This window comes from Lutjanus erythropterus, chromosome 16, assembly GCF_056507025.1.
Source record: "Lutjanus erythropterus isolate fLutEry1 chromosome 16, fLutEry1.hap2, whole genome shotgun sequence".
Classification (NCBI taxonomy): Eukaryota; Metazoa; Chordata; class Actinopteri; order Lutjaniformes; family Lutjanidae; genus Lutjanus; species Lutjanus erythropterus.
In genome coordinates this window covers 1,940,805-1,955,610 of record NC_139332.1, presented here as the reverse complement: position 1 = coordinate 1,955,610, position 14,806 = coordinate 1,940,805, and the positions used below count along the sequence as shown (strand labels likewise).

General features: G+C 41.4%; 1 protein-coding gene across 1 annotated transcript in view; it reads right to left on the bottom strand.

Annotated features, from left to right (window-relative positions):
* Window positions 1–14,806, bottom strand: part of gabbr1b (gamma-aminobutyric acid (GABA) B receptor, 1b) — a 120,783-nt gene that overhangs the window by 39,882 nt on the left and 66,095 nt on the right. Inside the window, exon 9 of the mRNA XM_084738781.1 lies at window positions 12,358–12,435. Within this exon, the coding sequence (XP_084594907.1) occupies window positions 12,358–12,435 (78 nt within the window). The remainder of the gene's footprint in view (window positions 1–12,357; window positions 12,436–14,806) is intronic.

Genomic DNA, 14,806 nt, shown 5'->3' with positions numbered 1-14,806 from the left:
TCAAACTAAACAGTGCTGATCCAGTACGGATCACTTAATGTAAGGTCTATTTGTCACTTGTCTCACTGTTTTCAGAATCACATTTTAGCTGTAATAAATTTTAAATATAATAAAAACAACTGACCGCTCAGCACACAGCGATCAATTAATCAAGTCATCTGCTTGTCACAGTTTTACAAATCCAACTCTGCCCGAACTAATTAAGGTACAATAGGCCTATGTCACTGAGTGAGTCTAAATGCATGCTAATGTTAATTCTACAAGGCAAAGTATATAACCTGATCTCCCTATCTATCAATCAGTCATCACACACAGTTATCAGCACAACATAACACTCAACATAAAACTGCAGCAGAAATTCAATTAACAGCTATTTGTTGATCTCTCTCTGTTTTCATTATGTCTGGGACTATTTAATTATAGCATCAGGCCATTAGTGACTTCCTGTGTCTCCTGCCTTTTTGACAAGCACCCTGTAAAAAACTATTGGTTCTGTTTGCAGCTACTACTAGAATTGATACCAGTCTCTACAAGGTAGTAGAATGTGTAAAAGATTATTTTGGATCATTGATCCTTCTGCATACTGTGGAACACTTTGCTTTATTGAGAAGGCACTGCTGTTGATAATGGAGTGAGAAACATTTCATCAGAAATGCAGAAAGAAATGAGGAAAACCATAGAGTCCTTTACAATGCACATTGCTGGAGTGTGACATACACTTTGATACCACGAGCCACTGCAAATATTACATTTTAAGGTAACAGAGATATGAGTCTATAGCCATACAGCAGTGCTTTGAGCTAAATGCTCAAATGGAATAAAAAAGATGGTATCTCTGGTTCTACTGCATTCATTTTGATACTTCTTTTTTCTTTGAATATCCATTCTGAGCCTGACAGTGTTATAAGAGTGCTGTGGTGGAAAATTCCTGACATGTATATGTAAACTTACTGAATCACCCATAAAGCATCTGATAAAAAATTCATTGCAACCTTTGACATGAACATTAGAAGATCAGAAAAGCACACAATTTCACAATGTCAAAATTTCTTGAGATATCATTGACTTTCTGCAGTAGAATACCAGAACTACAGAAAGTAGTCCCTACATGAAACTGCTCACAACAAGGTGTGTAGATTATCTTGAATAACCATTTCATCGTTTTTGCAAGTCCCGAAGGGACAGACATCCAGCTGCAGACGTCTCTGCAGCTGATATCTGCAAAACACTTTGGAGTGAAGTGTCCCTTTAAGACTAACTAACACAGCTGCATTAGACACACCCTGAAATTGTTTGACAATAACCTTGAGTGCTTTTCATTGCATCAAATTGTTTCCGCTCCACCATCATGAAAGATTTTCTAATTGCTTAAATGCACCTGGAGAAGCTCAGAGTGAGGACACACCGCGTATCCTACACCGAAGTCTTTTATCAAGAGGAGTGATGTTGATTGGACGGTTTCTGTGATTGTCATCCTGCATCATCAGGATCCACACAGTGAAGACAAATTCTGACTGACAGAAGTTTCTGCAGCATTTGAATGATTGTGATGTGAATATTTATGTCCTTCAGTGTCACAAAGAGCTCATGAAGAAATAACTGATTATGAGCATTATTAGTGGACTGAAAATCACCACATATTCTGAATAATGCCACAATCAGGTAGAAACAGGATGGAAAGGTGTCTGGTAGAGTGATGATTCAGGGATTATTACTGTGGGATCACTGTCACACACTCTTTAATGGACTAACCAGGGAAAAACCTGCAGTGGTGTGTTTACTTTATAGTGTCATGTACAGGGATCTACAGATAATAAAATAAAACACTGTTACATGATGAGATGTGATATAATAAGATAATTTCATTGCAAAGAGTTGTGGCATCACGCAGCAGCAGTTTGTCTTTTTAATTTCAAATTTATTTATAAAATCAACACAGTTGTGTGTGTTCTTGTGCAGATAACAATAATGCAAGTAAGTAAATAGTCTGAGTAAACAAATAAGACTGATCTGTATATAAATTAAGTGATTTAAAAGGAATATTAAATGATGATTAAAATCAATATCAGTAAGTATATTACTGATAATCAGCTACTTTACAGTTTACAGATCTACATGAGTGCTGTCAGGTGTTGGGACTCTTCTTAAAGGAGAAGTGTGTGATTTCCAGTGGCATCTAGCGTTCAAACCTTAGATTGCAACTAAGAGGACCCCCAACACCGCCCCTCTCTCACCAAGAGTACGGTGGCCGTCAGTGGACAAAATGGCGAGCGAAAGCTATTTCACAACAAACTACAATTATGTGTGTAGGATGAATTACCTGTCCAGCAGAAAACAGGCAACCTCGGCGTCACTGTGAAAATGTTTGTCCACCATCAGCGATTTCCATCATGTAAACGCTATGCCGATGTTGATTCGTGTTTTTGCCGTTTCCTGTCATGCTTGCGTTTACTTTCTTCGCGTCTCCGCTTCTTGGATGACGGGGATTCACTGTCCGCTGCTTTTTGTTCTGGTACAGCGTATGTATGGTCCTCCATTTGTCAAAACTGTGCCAGTCAAGGTTCACAACGCTAAATGGTCTGCCAGCAATCACCCGCGTCTATCCTCCCTGTCTACTTCCGTGTTTACGATGCGGCGTCTATGTCAGGCCGCCATGTGCTTCCCAAGACTCACTGTTAGTGCAGTTTGTCCGCTCTGCGCTGCCGTAGACGGCGCAGGATGATGATCTCCGTAAGTCGACTCGACCGTATGTAACTATAAATGGCTATTTCTAAAGTAACGGGAACATATAGATTATGAGTTTATGTTGATTGATAATAATAAATAACATACTTATATATAATATATATCATTTATGTACATTAATTCCTGTAATTATTACACACTGGTCCTTTAAATAAATTTCTGTACCAGACAGTTTGACAGCAGATACAGCTGCCATCAGTAACTGACATTGCTTCAGACTGACACTTCATCTCCTCCGTCCTCGCGTCTCTTCCTCGCATCTCTCTCTCATGTCCTCATTGGATTCAGCTAAGACGCAAGGAGAGGAAGCGAGTAGAGGAGACGAGGATACGATTTTCCTGAATGAAAAGTATTCCTTGCGTCAGTGATAAAGGTTTCATTGTGTGATAGAACATGATGACATTTGAGGGGACAGAAGTTTGGTCTCTGCAGCACCTCACCATGTCTGTGAAGGTTGACAGTCATGCAACACAGCCACAATGGTAATAGAAAGTTATGTTTTCAAATGTATCACCATAATGTGGACACAACCTCATGCTGCTCAGAGCTCATAGTCACCCATGGGAGAACGACGGTAAGCTACTCACACACCTCAGAAGTTGACAGGCCTCTCTGTAAGTGGAGCAGCAGGTATGATGGTTGTAAAAGGCAGAGCTGTGACAGAGAGTCATCCTTCAAGGGATATAAGCCCTTGGAAAATTTTTGCTTTGGAAACAGTGAAAATATTGCATCAGCACGTAGCTATAGGCTGGAGCTTTCACCACAAATACCTTGCTACTCCTAAACTGAAGTAGAATGTAATGAGATTTAGCTTCCATTAAATTTACATTCCATTTACAACAGGGGCTGTGCATGGCAGAGCATGTGTGAGAATAGGAGTGCGTGTACGTCAGTGCTGCCTACTTAGCAGCGTTTTTAGAGCATCTGAAGATCGTGCAGTGACAGAGGAGCCTCCGGCGATGCAGTGCTGTGAGCCTTGGCATGTTTGAATGAGATGTTAATAGTAGCCACGTTGCCATGGAGTCTTAAGGTCAGAATAGCAACAGAAGCTTCTTTTGCCTCAGCAATGTGTTGCTACAGAGGCTGCTGCTTCGTATGCAGTTGAGGATCTTATGTGTCACACTTGAGAGTGTGATGCAGAGGACGACTTTGAGAATCTTACTTCAAAAGCTTGGTGTTTGTTATTCAAAGAGCAGCTATTTTTGATTCATGTCATATTCAGGGAACACAACACAAAAAAACTGGGAGGCAGATGGAAGCAATGGCAGCAAAAGAAATCTTTAAGAACACAAAAAGGATAAAAATTATCCTTCATTATCATCAAGCTGAGCAGATCTGGAGAGATTTGCTGTTGTGTGGTATGAATGCCTTAAAGGGCACCAGAATATGAAGCGTAACTAAACTGATTGGTACAAAAGAGGAAGTAGAGGGATTACACTCATTTCAGGCTATCAGGAATCATCTGTATTTATACTTAGTAACAGAATAACACTTGCATTAAATTCACTTCAGGTAACTGCCCATAGAAAGGGAAAGTGATCAGTTATCCCTTTTTGACTCATAAACACTGACTGTAATACCCACAAACCACATCATTGACTTCTTTATAAATGAAATGTTTATTGAATCTACATAAAGAACTAATAACTACTTTGCATATGAATGAATTAATGAACAAAAACAGTGATAGACAATTAATGAAGTAATGAGGAGCACTGTATACTGAATACACCTATATCTGATATTTTGGCACAATGGATTAATCTGGGAGAACCACCACATCAGGCCTCAACAATAAGGGTTGCCTGATTGCCCTGGGCAAAACGCCATGTTGAGCTAGAAAATTTAGCAACTCACATGCCTGATCAGGCAAGAGGTAAAATAAAAAGGACACTTCTCTGCACAGCCTCACCACCAAATTTTCCAGTGGCCACTCACAGTATTGCAGAGAAGAATTCCCCACTGGCCCAAAAAATATTTTCCCTCATAGGCCATGATTATAAAACAGACAGGACACCTTCAACTGCAAACGAGGGTAGTTTGGACTCTTTTAATTATGAAGTTTTGTTTTTCGATTTGTAAGTTTCCTTGAGCTTAAAAAAAGCTATTTAAAAATCTGTGACATCATCACAATTTATAGTCTATGGATGGGGAATGGGGAGTTGTAGACAGGGGCAGGGGGGAAACACTACTGCATATATTCCATGGACCGTATAACCAGGAAGTTAACAGAAGCTAGAAAACTTTTTGGCTTATGCGCCAGGCAAGCAACCCTCAATGGACTGAGTGGGTCCCAAAGTTGCATACACTGTCTATGGTCTATGAAATGATTCATGAGTTATAAAAGGGGCATGACTAAAATATAAGGGGTGGAACATAATTTGCTACTGAAAAAGGGTTCCTGCATTTGGATGGAAAGCCTGACATTAACCAGGTTAATTGACTTGAATGTGCAGCAGCAGAGACATTGTTGGGAAGCCAATGCATTGGTAGGTACTATGGTGGTACAAAGTTATTTAGACAAAATTACACCAGTAATTACACAGTATGCTGTGTGCTGTAATCTAAAGCTTTACTGTGTTCACTGATTTCACTAATACTGTAGCATCAACCCCAGATCACAGGGGTAAAGTTGCAAAAGGGGGGACTCTTGTGTCTGCCACTGTCTTACTATCTCACTGTCTCTAAACAGGCAGCAGGATAATGACACTCTGTCTCACAACCACTTGCCTAAGTTATGATGGGAAATGCAGTGGCAGTGGTTGCCAGATGTTTCTTGGATTCAAAGTGTGTCACAGTTCTAACTGTGGTGTAGTGAGAACACAGAAGTCTGGAGCAGGTTCCTCTCAAACTGGAAGTAGCACCTTCAAGGTTTGCTAGACGCAGGCCTTCAGGGATCCAACTGAGTTCTGGGCGAGTGGGCCAAACAGAGCTGGGTTTTCATGCCAGAAAGGTGCTCGAGTTTGCAAAGTTGACAGAAGTGTCAGCAGCATAGAGGAGAAACAGAAGAAGAGGGTGGTCTTTGTATTCCTCCTGTTGTTATAGTTGCTATTTGGTGGGCAGCGTCTGATGCCAATAGCGTAAAGCTTTATTCCTCAGATCCCCAATTCTTTCCTGTCTTTTTTTTCTTTGTTCTGATTTCTTACTTAAGCTTTAATTAAGTTTCTCCACGTCTGATGCTGCCAGGTTTGAAAGCTTGGTGTCTCGGCCGCCTGTGTACATTCAGTGGGGATGGTCATTGGTTGTAATTAGATTAGTGTGAGATCAAGCCTGCTTTAATTTGACCATTCGTCACTGAGCCTTTCATTAGTGTCCTCTGAGGATGTTTCTGGGCCCAGGGGTCTTGTAAACAGACAGGTTAGCAGAGTTCACTCAGTTCAGCCGAGAAAGAACTCCTGATTTGCACTGATGTCTAAATGACCAAACAACAGTCAGAGTGTAACATGAGCTACATTTCACAGTCAGCCACATCATGGTGCTTATCTCCAAAGTTGGATTTTTAGCATTTGTAGCACACAAAAACTTGATGTTAGCACTGCCAGAGTTGGCAAGTTACTTGCACCTGTAATATATTACTTACTAATTAAGCTGGACGTACACAGTATGATTTTAGAAATGGTGTTGTTTGATTTCAGTTTGTACTATAACACTGTGTGAATGAATCCAACGCTCATGATTTATGTGCTCACACAAGAAAATAAAATGGCCCGTCAGCCCCTCAATAGACTGTTTGTCTATTGAAAAGTGTCAATTAAGGTTTGTTTGCAACCTTAGAGGTAAGTAGTAATGTGCTTGCTAGCAATAATGCTAACAAGGCAGAAACATGCTGCTTTGATCATCTGTGCTATCCTATGTCCAAACTTCTTTAAAAAAAAGAGAGGCAGCAATATATTTGAATTTACAGAAAGACGTGGACAGTATGGCTTGTCCATTTTGCAGAGAGAATTAGAGGTAAGCTAGCTATATTTCACTGTATATATTTTGCATGAAGCATAATGTATCCATGATGCTGTCAGATGCTTGGGTGAGTAAAAAGGCTCTGACCTCAGGGAATCAACTTGTGGCTCTGCTTCAACTGTGCAAGAGCCTGCCAAGAGCCGACCAACATTTGTCACATGTCAGAAATTCATCCGAATGTCTGATGGCCGATTGGGAGCAGCTGATTGGTCCTTGCTCCCCTCTGCACACTGCACAGCAAATGATGCCTGACAACGCTGAAACTGGGCCTGATTCTAAAAATGTTATGCAGCTTTACTCTGCAGCACACTACACTAAGGTAGTGAACATGGTTAAAATCAGCATCATGTTAATATGTTGTCATTTTGAGCATGTTAGCATGCAGACATTAGCATTTAGCTCAAAACAATGCCGTGCCCAAGTATTGCCTCCTCATAGCTGTTAGCGTAGCTGTAGACTCTGTTACTTTAAAAAAATAAGATCATATTTGCATTAGCTCATGATAAAAACAATATGCCACACTGTCATGATGTGCATATTTAAAGATTACATGATTTTTCCTGCTTCCTTTTGCATTTTCCATGAAATGTTTCTCACCACATTTACATCAGCAAAAAGACTAAAGATGCAGAATCATAACTCACAAAGATTACACACCATGCATGTGAGTGGGTGTGAGTGTTTGCTGAAGGCAGATATACCTGTGCATGTGCGTGGGTTACGGAGACAAAGTGAATGTGTGCGTGTGTGTATAATATGTGTGAGTATGCGAGTGTGTGGAAGCGAGTGTCCTTTGGGAAAATGTGTTCTCCAACACTAATACTTCTCCCTGCCCTTGATGGTGGAATCGGGACAGTATGTTACCATGGCGACTGGCCCCATAATGGTTACCACGGCAATGTGAGAGAGAGGCAGTGATGCAGCAGTGGTTGTCAAGGAGACCGAAAGATTGAGGGAGGAGAAGAGAGGAGATTGTGAACAAAAAGTGGGAAATACAAGTGAGACAGTGGAGTAGAGAGGAGATGAGACGAGGGAAAGATACCCACAGACAGGAGGTTAAAGAAGGGCTTAGGGAGGGATGGATTGTGACATGTTGAAGGAAGAGACAAGATAAAAGGGAGGAAGGAAGAAAACTAATATGTGTTGAAGTGAACACAGAGCGACACGTCAGCATGTAAGAACCAATCAGCAATCTAGTTGTAGTCACCTTGAGGAGGCCTGATTCTGTCATGTCACTGTCCTGGCTATTTTTGGTGTTCACCGCCAGAAAGGTTGCTGCTGACCAGCCAGACTGGCAGGGAGGAAGGAGGGCATCCTGACCAATGTCTCGGGGTGACTGGCTGTCACACACATGAAACCGCTTCCTTGTGCCGTATCACTCGTCCTCTGTCCAAAAGCATCTGCTGACTTCCAAACACAGTCCAGATGGCTCAGACAGCCTCAGTGGAGGCAGCGTGACCACAGGGTCAAACACCAAAAACACAGGAGGTCGGCACTTCCGCTGGCCTTCCCTCAGGTCTCGTCAGAGCAGAGCACGGGGCCACTTTGATGACCTTGCTGTCTGTTGGCTTGGTTACAGAAAGAAGTTTCTGGCACATGGCCAGTCATGTATCAGGGCTTCCAGCATTTCAGTGACAGTAGAGGAGTGACGTCACCACCAGGGGACATCACAGCTCAGCTCTTGTTCTCACAGCTGAGATGTCGACCAACACTTGAGAATCAGCAGCATAGTTTTCAGAGGAATGAGGGCGAAACGTCTTGCTGTGATCATGATGGGATTATAGAAACACCTGTACCTCTCTTAATGAGCTAGTTTCTCAGCACTAATAGCTGATTTTCATACCGTTATGAAATGAATAGAAAGTTGTGGTTGTTATGTGTATGACAGGCTGTAGACAACAGCACTTTAAATTACAGCTTGGTAATACCATGATAATGAGTTTGAAGTAATAAGTAATAAGTACCATGTAATTACCAAAATAACCTGGTAATAGCCTGGTATTAACAATGGGTGCATCTTGGTAATATTAGACTGAAATTTACGTAACAGTAATAATAAGTAATAAAAGACCAAAAATGCAAGATAAAAATGGGGAAACACTTTTTAAAATAGCAATAAGGCAAACTATAATAATAACTAGTAATATATTTAAGATTGTAACCTGCTAACAATAAAATGATTACTATAACTGCAATATTTGGATTTAACATGGCAGCATTAAACATATAATTTGTACAATACTACACTGAAACAAAAGGGAATGTTTGGACAATAATGGCCCACACGCAGAGCTGGCCTGGCTCAACTCGGTTTGGGCTTGGCTCATCAGCCCAGCACGGCAGGGGTTTGCATTTCCATGACAACAGGGCTACCCACTTGAAGGTGTGTCTTTTAAGTGAAGACGAGGTTGAGGAAGTTTGAGTCGAGCAGCTGTAAGGCGGTGGATAAACCATTCATAGACATCTCTGGGATAAACACATGGGACACAAACAGGAAATGTTTTCATTCTGGGATTTCATCAGCAGTAATTTAACCCGACCCTGACACAGCTGAAAACAAATATGAAATGGTAAAATAATGGAGATACCTGAAAGTACAAACAGCAACACAGGAGAGGAACTATATTTCAAAGTACAGAGATTCAGTTAGAAGCAACAAAAGTACTGAGCTGAACATAAAGAGACTTTTAAGAATGTCTCTCTAAGCTCTCCTGCACACACGTGAGCTGAGTGTCACAACACTTGCTGGTTCGAGGGGGAGAAAGGAGGGTTGTCACAGCAGCCTGCTTGGAGGTGGGTTGGGTTCGCTTTGGTCCCACTGCTAATCTCAGGTATGACTTAGTACAGCTCAGCACAAGAAAAGCAATGGAAATGATTTGACTCAGCGTGGCCAAAAGCACCAGTAGAAAAGCCTCAAAAGAGAGTATGAATTTTTTAATTTAGAATATGCTTATTACCAATTTTGTGATCTTGTGATTATGAAGGTATTATGCTAATAGCAGCCTATTATATCATGAAAACATCAGGGCTGGATATGTTACGTTTGATACCAGCACCAATACTAGTACCCTTAAAGTGACACTGATACCAACAGATATCAGTGTCACAGATAACATTTTTGTTTTCATCTGTTATTTTTTGCTGAAACATGCATCATCAATGACAGAAATACACTCATGTTATGGAAAACCAAAATATGTCAGCATCCTCCAACTCCCCAGCCAAACTGGCTGGATGCACCATGTGATCACCTGAGGAGGAGTGGAGGTGAGCGGGAATAAGAGACACGCTAACCCAGTTTGGACTTGAAGCTGCTCTTGGCGTCCAGTCAGGGAATAAAGCAGACAACATGACTGGACTCAGGCTGAACAAGCTGCAGGAAACCAGAGACTGTTGTGATCACACAGAGAGACCTGCCCCACCACAACATTCTGGATGGTACTCTGAGCAACCCGCAAGACTCTGGCAGGAAGAGGGAAGGAGGTGATGATGACGATGCTTCATGCTCAAACACAGTCACAGTTGATGGACAATGGGCCTCATGCATGAATCATTTGTACAGACAGATTTCATCTTAAAGTGTGTGCAAACAATTTTAGAACTTCCTGCTTGTTTTTGAGTAAGAATATAATTGATCCAGACCACTTGTATAGAAAGTATAGAAAAAAGCCAACTCACATCTACTGCTGAGGAATGTTAATATTGATGAAGAAAACCTAATTCACTTGATGAAAACACAATGTTATACAACTATTTATTCATTTATTAATTTTAAGTGTTTAAACAAAATTTGATTACTGAGACAGAGTCTTTACAACCTACTGTATGTGCTGCTCTGGGGCCGCAACTTAGAGACAAAATCATCTAATCCACCTCATCTGCCAGTACTCACCACTGTTGCTTTTCTGGCCTTCCAGAGAGAGTTTGGTGATTAGTTTGACATATCCCTGTACACTGTTTTACCAATATTAAAGCTGGATTACTCTCAAATGGACGTTCACACATACTGTGTGTTGTCCTACAGTATTACAAACCACTGCTCAGCAGACCAGATTAATCAACTGTACTCATGTGAACATCAAGGCTCTATCTCCACAACTGCTGTCCTTCTTCAAAAGGTAAACATCCATCAAATAAACATCCAAATAATTTGTGATGCACAGAATCATGAAAACTGTGGCTTACTGGCTGGACATGGGGGTACAACTTGCTGCACTCTGACAGAGTTTATCTTTTTTGCTGTCCTTCAGTGTCATTTCCTTTCCTTTCCTTTTCTTCTTTTTTCTGAGTTAAACATCACCTGTCAAATGTCAGGGCTTGGTGGTTTGTGGTTTGTATATGGCACTTCACTCTGCTGCCCACATATAGATTAATTGGGATACTTCTATATTCTGACTGCAAAATCCTTGGCATGTGCATCCAACTTATCAAACACGCTTCAACACACCCAGGTGGGTAAGAACAGATCTATCTGTCAGAGCATGTTTCATGAATCCCACATAGGATTTTTATCTTTCCCTCATTTGTTTAAGAACAAATGTAAGAGAAAAAAATATATATATTTATGCATGAGGCCCAATATTTCACAGACGTTGAACTTTTTATGAGAAGATGTTGACCATAGTATCATCAAAATCTTTTTGCTGTTGATGGCATTAGTGCTGTGGAAACATATTTAATGGTGAATTTATCAAGACAACAGGTCAACATGGAAGAAGTGTGGAGTCAGAGGACAGGGGGACATCTGACTGAAATAAAACAAAATATATCTTTTAAAAACATGGCTATATAATAATAATGCCTCCACCCCATCTGCCAGTCAGTAACCGATGTTTCACCTTGTTTAGTTCTGAAACAGTCGTCCTTCCTCCACCCACCTCCACAACCTTGAATCAGTCAGTGTAATTTTGGACTACAGGAAATCCAATCAGCTGCGTGTGAGACAGTGCTTGTGACAGACAGTCGAACATATAAACAATAAACACCTGAAGTTCAATCCAAATCCACCACACCCCATCCATTCCTGCCTTTCACTGTTCATCACTTGCTTTTGTTTTCAGAGCATTAGCCGCTGTTAGAGATCTGCATCTTGTCAGTGTTCAGGGAGGCAGAACTGACATGGACACACACACACAGCTCCCCTGTGTACTGATTAGGGAACACAATTTCATTCCTCAAAGTCAAGGTCATACAACCCAATCCCATTACACCACCACCCAGACCGTTTCTCCTGGTTTGTTTTGCTTTGTCAATTAGCATCTTCTGTTTATTGCATTGCTGTCAGGGCTTTGAACTGGTTCTCATGTTTAATTAGCAAAAGGGATGAAATTGTCGCTCCACAGCACATCGGCCCATCACAGCACTTTACTGCAGAATCTCTTGGATGTGTGGTGAGCTGTGAAAAGTTAACAGGGGTGGTGCTGTTCCCACATGCTAAATAAAACCTGGCTGATTGATTGATGGACATTCGCAGCCAACCTTGCGTGAGTAGAGACTGGGGGTCGGGGGCAGTAAAGTAGGAAGTAAAGAGGAATTAGAGGGAGAGAGGGTTAGGCTACAGGGTCAGAGAAAACAGGAGATTAGAGGGTAGAAGGAGTGCAACAGACAGTGATACAGAGACAAATAAAGGAGCAGAGGAAGATGAATGTCCCTCACCTATCCACTTGTCATTCCCATACCAGGACAGATTGCCTTTAGTGCTGTCGTAGTATCCAATCTTCTTATAGCTCCCTCCTGTGAGAGACAGAGAGGAGAGAGACAGACAGGGTCACACTGGGCTCTAATCAATGTTCCACCATGCAGGGCTGGATATCCAGCTGCAGTACCAACGCAAATGTGTGCAGAGCAGGGACTATCACAAATCACTGAGTTGGTGAAGGTGGCATTTAAAGGGATAGTTCACCCATTTCATTCTCCTCTTCCATGTTTTCTGTGGTGGAGGTTAGCAAACCAGCATAGAGGTTCATTACTGCCACCAACTGTATCTCTCACATTGCGTGAGAACGTGGTAAGACGTTCTGCTGCCCAAATCATGTTACCTTGCAAGGCAAAATCACAAGATCACACAAGAATCCAACCCTGATTTGCTTCATAGCCTGCTAATGCAGTGGAAGGGGTTTTGTCAAACGTCTGTTTCTACTTTCACACAGTATAGTCAGTTATATTTCCCAGCCTGAGCTCTGAGTATTTAATTCTGGCAGCAAAATAGCACTGATTTATAGTACATGCTAAGCAGAGCGCATGAATGAAATGTCAACTCAGAACAATATAAAAGTAAAATAATAAAAAATATATTAGTGTTAGCAGCCTGAATATATGGTATATATGTCTATCAGTCAATGATTTGTAGCATAAACCCCTACAATATACATGTGAGCATCAGAACTGGACCATGGAGCTATTGAAGAAGGTGGTCTAGTGTTGACAAGGTGTTGACTTGGCCTTCAAATTCCCCAGATCTCAATCTGATCTGTGGGATGTGCTGAAACAAGTCTGATCCAAGGAGGCCCCCAACACAACTTACAGGACACAAGGAATCTGCTGCTAACACTCTCAGAGGTCTGTGGAGTCCAGGCCTAGAAAAATCAGAGCTGTTTTGGTGGCATGAGGGGGACTTCCACAATATCACAATATTAAGCGGGTGGTTTTAATGTTGTGGCTGATCAGTGTGTATACATGTATACACCCAGAAAGTATGTATAGTATGTGAAATGTCAGTGTAAAGTTTCTAGTAAATTATTGATGATGGGGTGGTGAAGATGAATGAAGCAGTCTCTCTGCCCGAGGGAAGAAGCTGCTCTTCACTCTAGTGGCACAGCAGTGGATACTTCAGTATCTCTTTCCATGGCAGCAGGGTGAACAGGCTGTGGCTGTAGTGGGTGCTGTCTCTTAGTATCCTCTGAGCTCTGCACAGACACCACACATCCCTGATATCACTGATGCCTGGTAGATGGGTACCAATGATGTTCTGGGTGGTTTGTATCACATCCCTCATTATATGTGTACACAACCTCACTGCAATGAAAAGACTCTGGGAGCTGCACACGGTCTCCACACCCAGCTGTTGATTAACAAGAAATAGTTCCAGCATGTAACTGCCCATAAAACCACACACTGTCATTTTTATATTTCTGTTTGTATACAGATTACAGAACAGAGATACAGAGCTTAGAGGCAATGGTGCATTTTTGAACTTTGGACAGAGCCACATTAGCTGCTTCCCTCTGCTTCCAATCTTTATGCTAGATCAAGATAAGCTCTGTACTTAACACACAGACATGAGATATCCATCTGGTCATTTCACTCTCACAAAGAAGGCAAACAAGTGTATTGAATGGTGGCAAAATGATACATATACTGTATAAATAAATAATAGTATGCAGCTTTAGTTAAAATCCAAATGTCATTTTTTGACATTCACATCTTTTTTTCTTCAGGGAAATCATGCCAGACAGATGCCCTGCATCCCCGTCCTTCTGCTCCAAGAACCAATACACTTTATGAGATATTTCATTAATGAAATCCAGGCCGGAGGGATCCCTGCGAGCCTCTTTTAATGAAAAAAAAACAAAAAAAAACTACCCATGTGAGAAACCGGCCTGTCATCAGCTGCAGCACATTCCTGTGGTTTACTGTAATAACACTTCATCTCAGTGCAGCAGCACAGAGAGGCACAGCTCAGGGCGTCCGACCACCAAACACTGGACTCACTCCTAATTCTCATGTAATGATTAGGCATAATTTCTACAGTGAACTAACAGGCCTCTACTAAGAAGTACCCATTATACTTTAAAGCAAGGGCTGAGGCAGCTGAAGCATTGGCCCTGTTGGCACTAGTTAACCTGCCAGTTTAACAGTATAATTGAGGTCGATGCCCTCCACAGCTAAACACAGTCTGTGAAGACCTACCATGTAATTTTATTCTCTTGGCTCAATGTGTTTATTAATTTAAAGGATAAGGCTAGTGTTATTCTATATTTTTAGCCACACTAGCAGCAGGACTCCAGGGGCGGCAGTGTTAGTAAGTTAGAACCAGACTATATATCTCAAAAACTATTGGAGAAAAATTTAGTACAAACATTCATGGTCCCCAGGGAAGGAATCC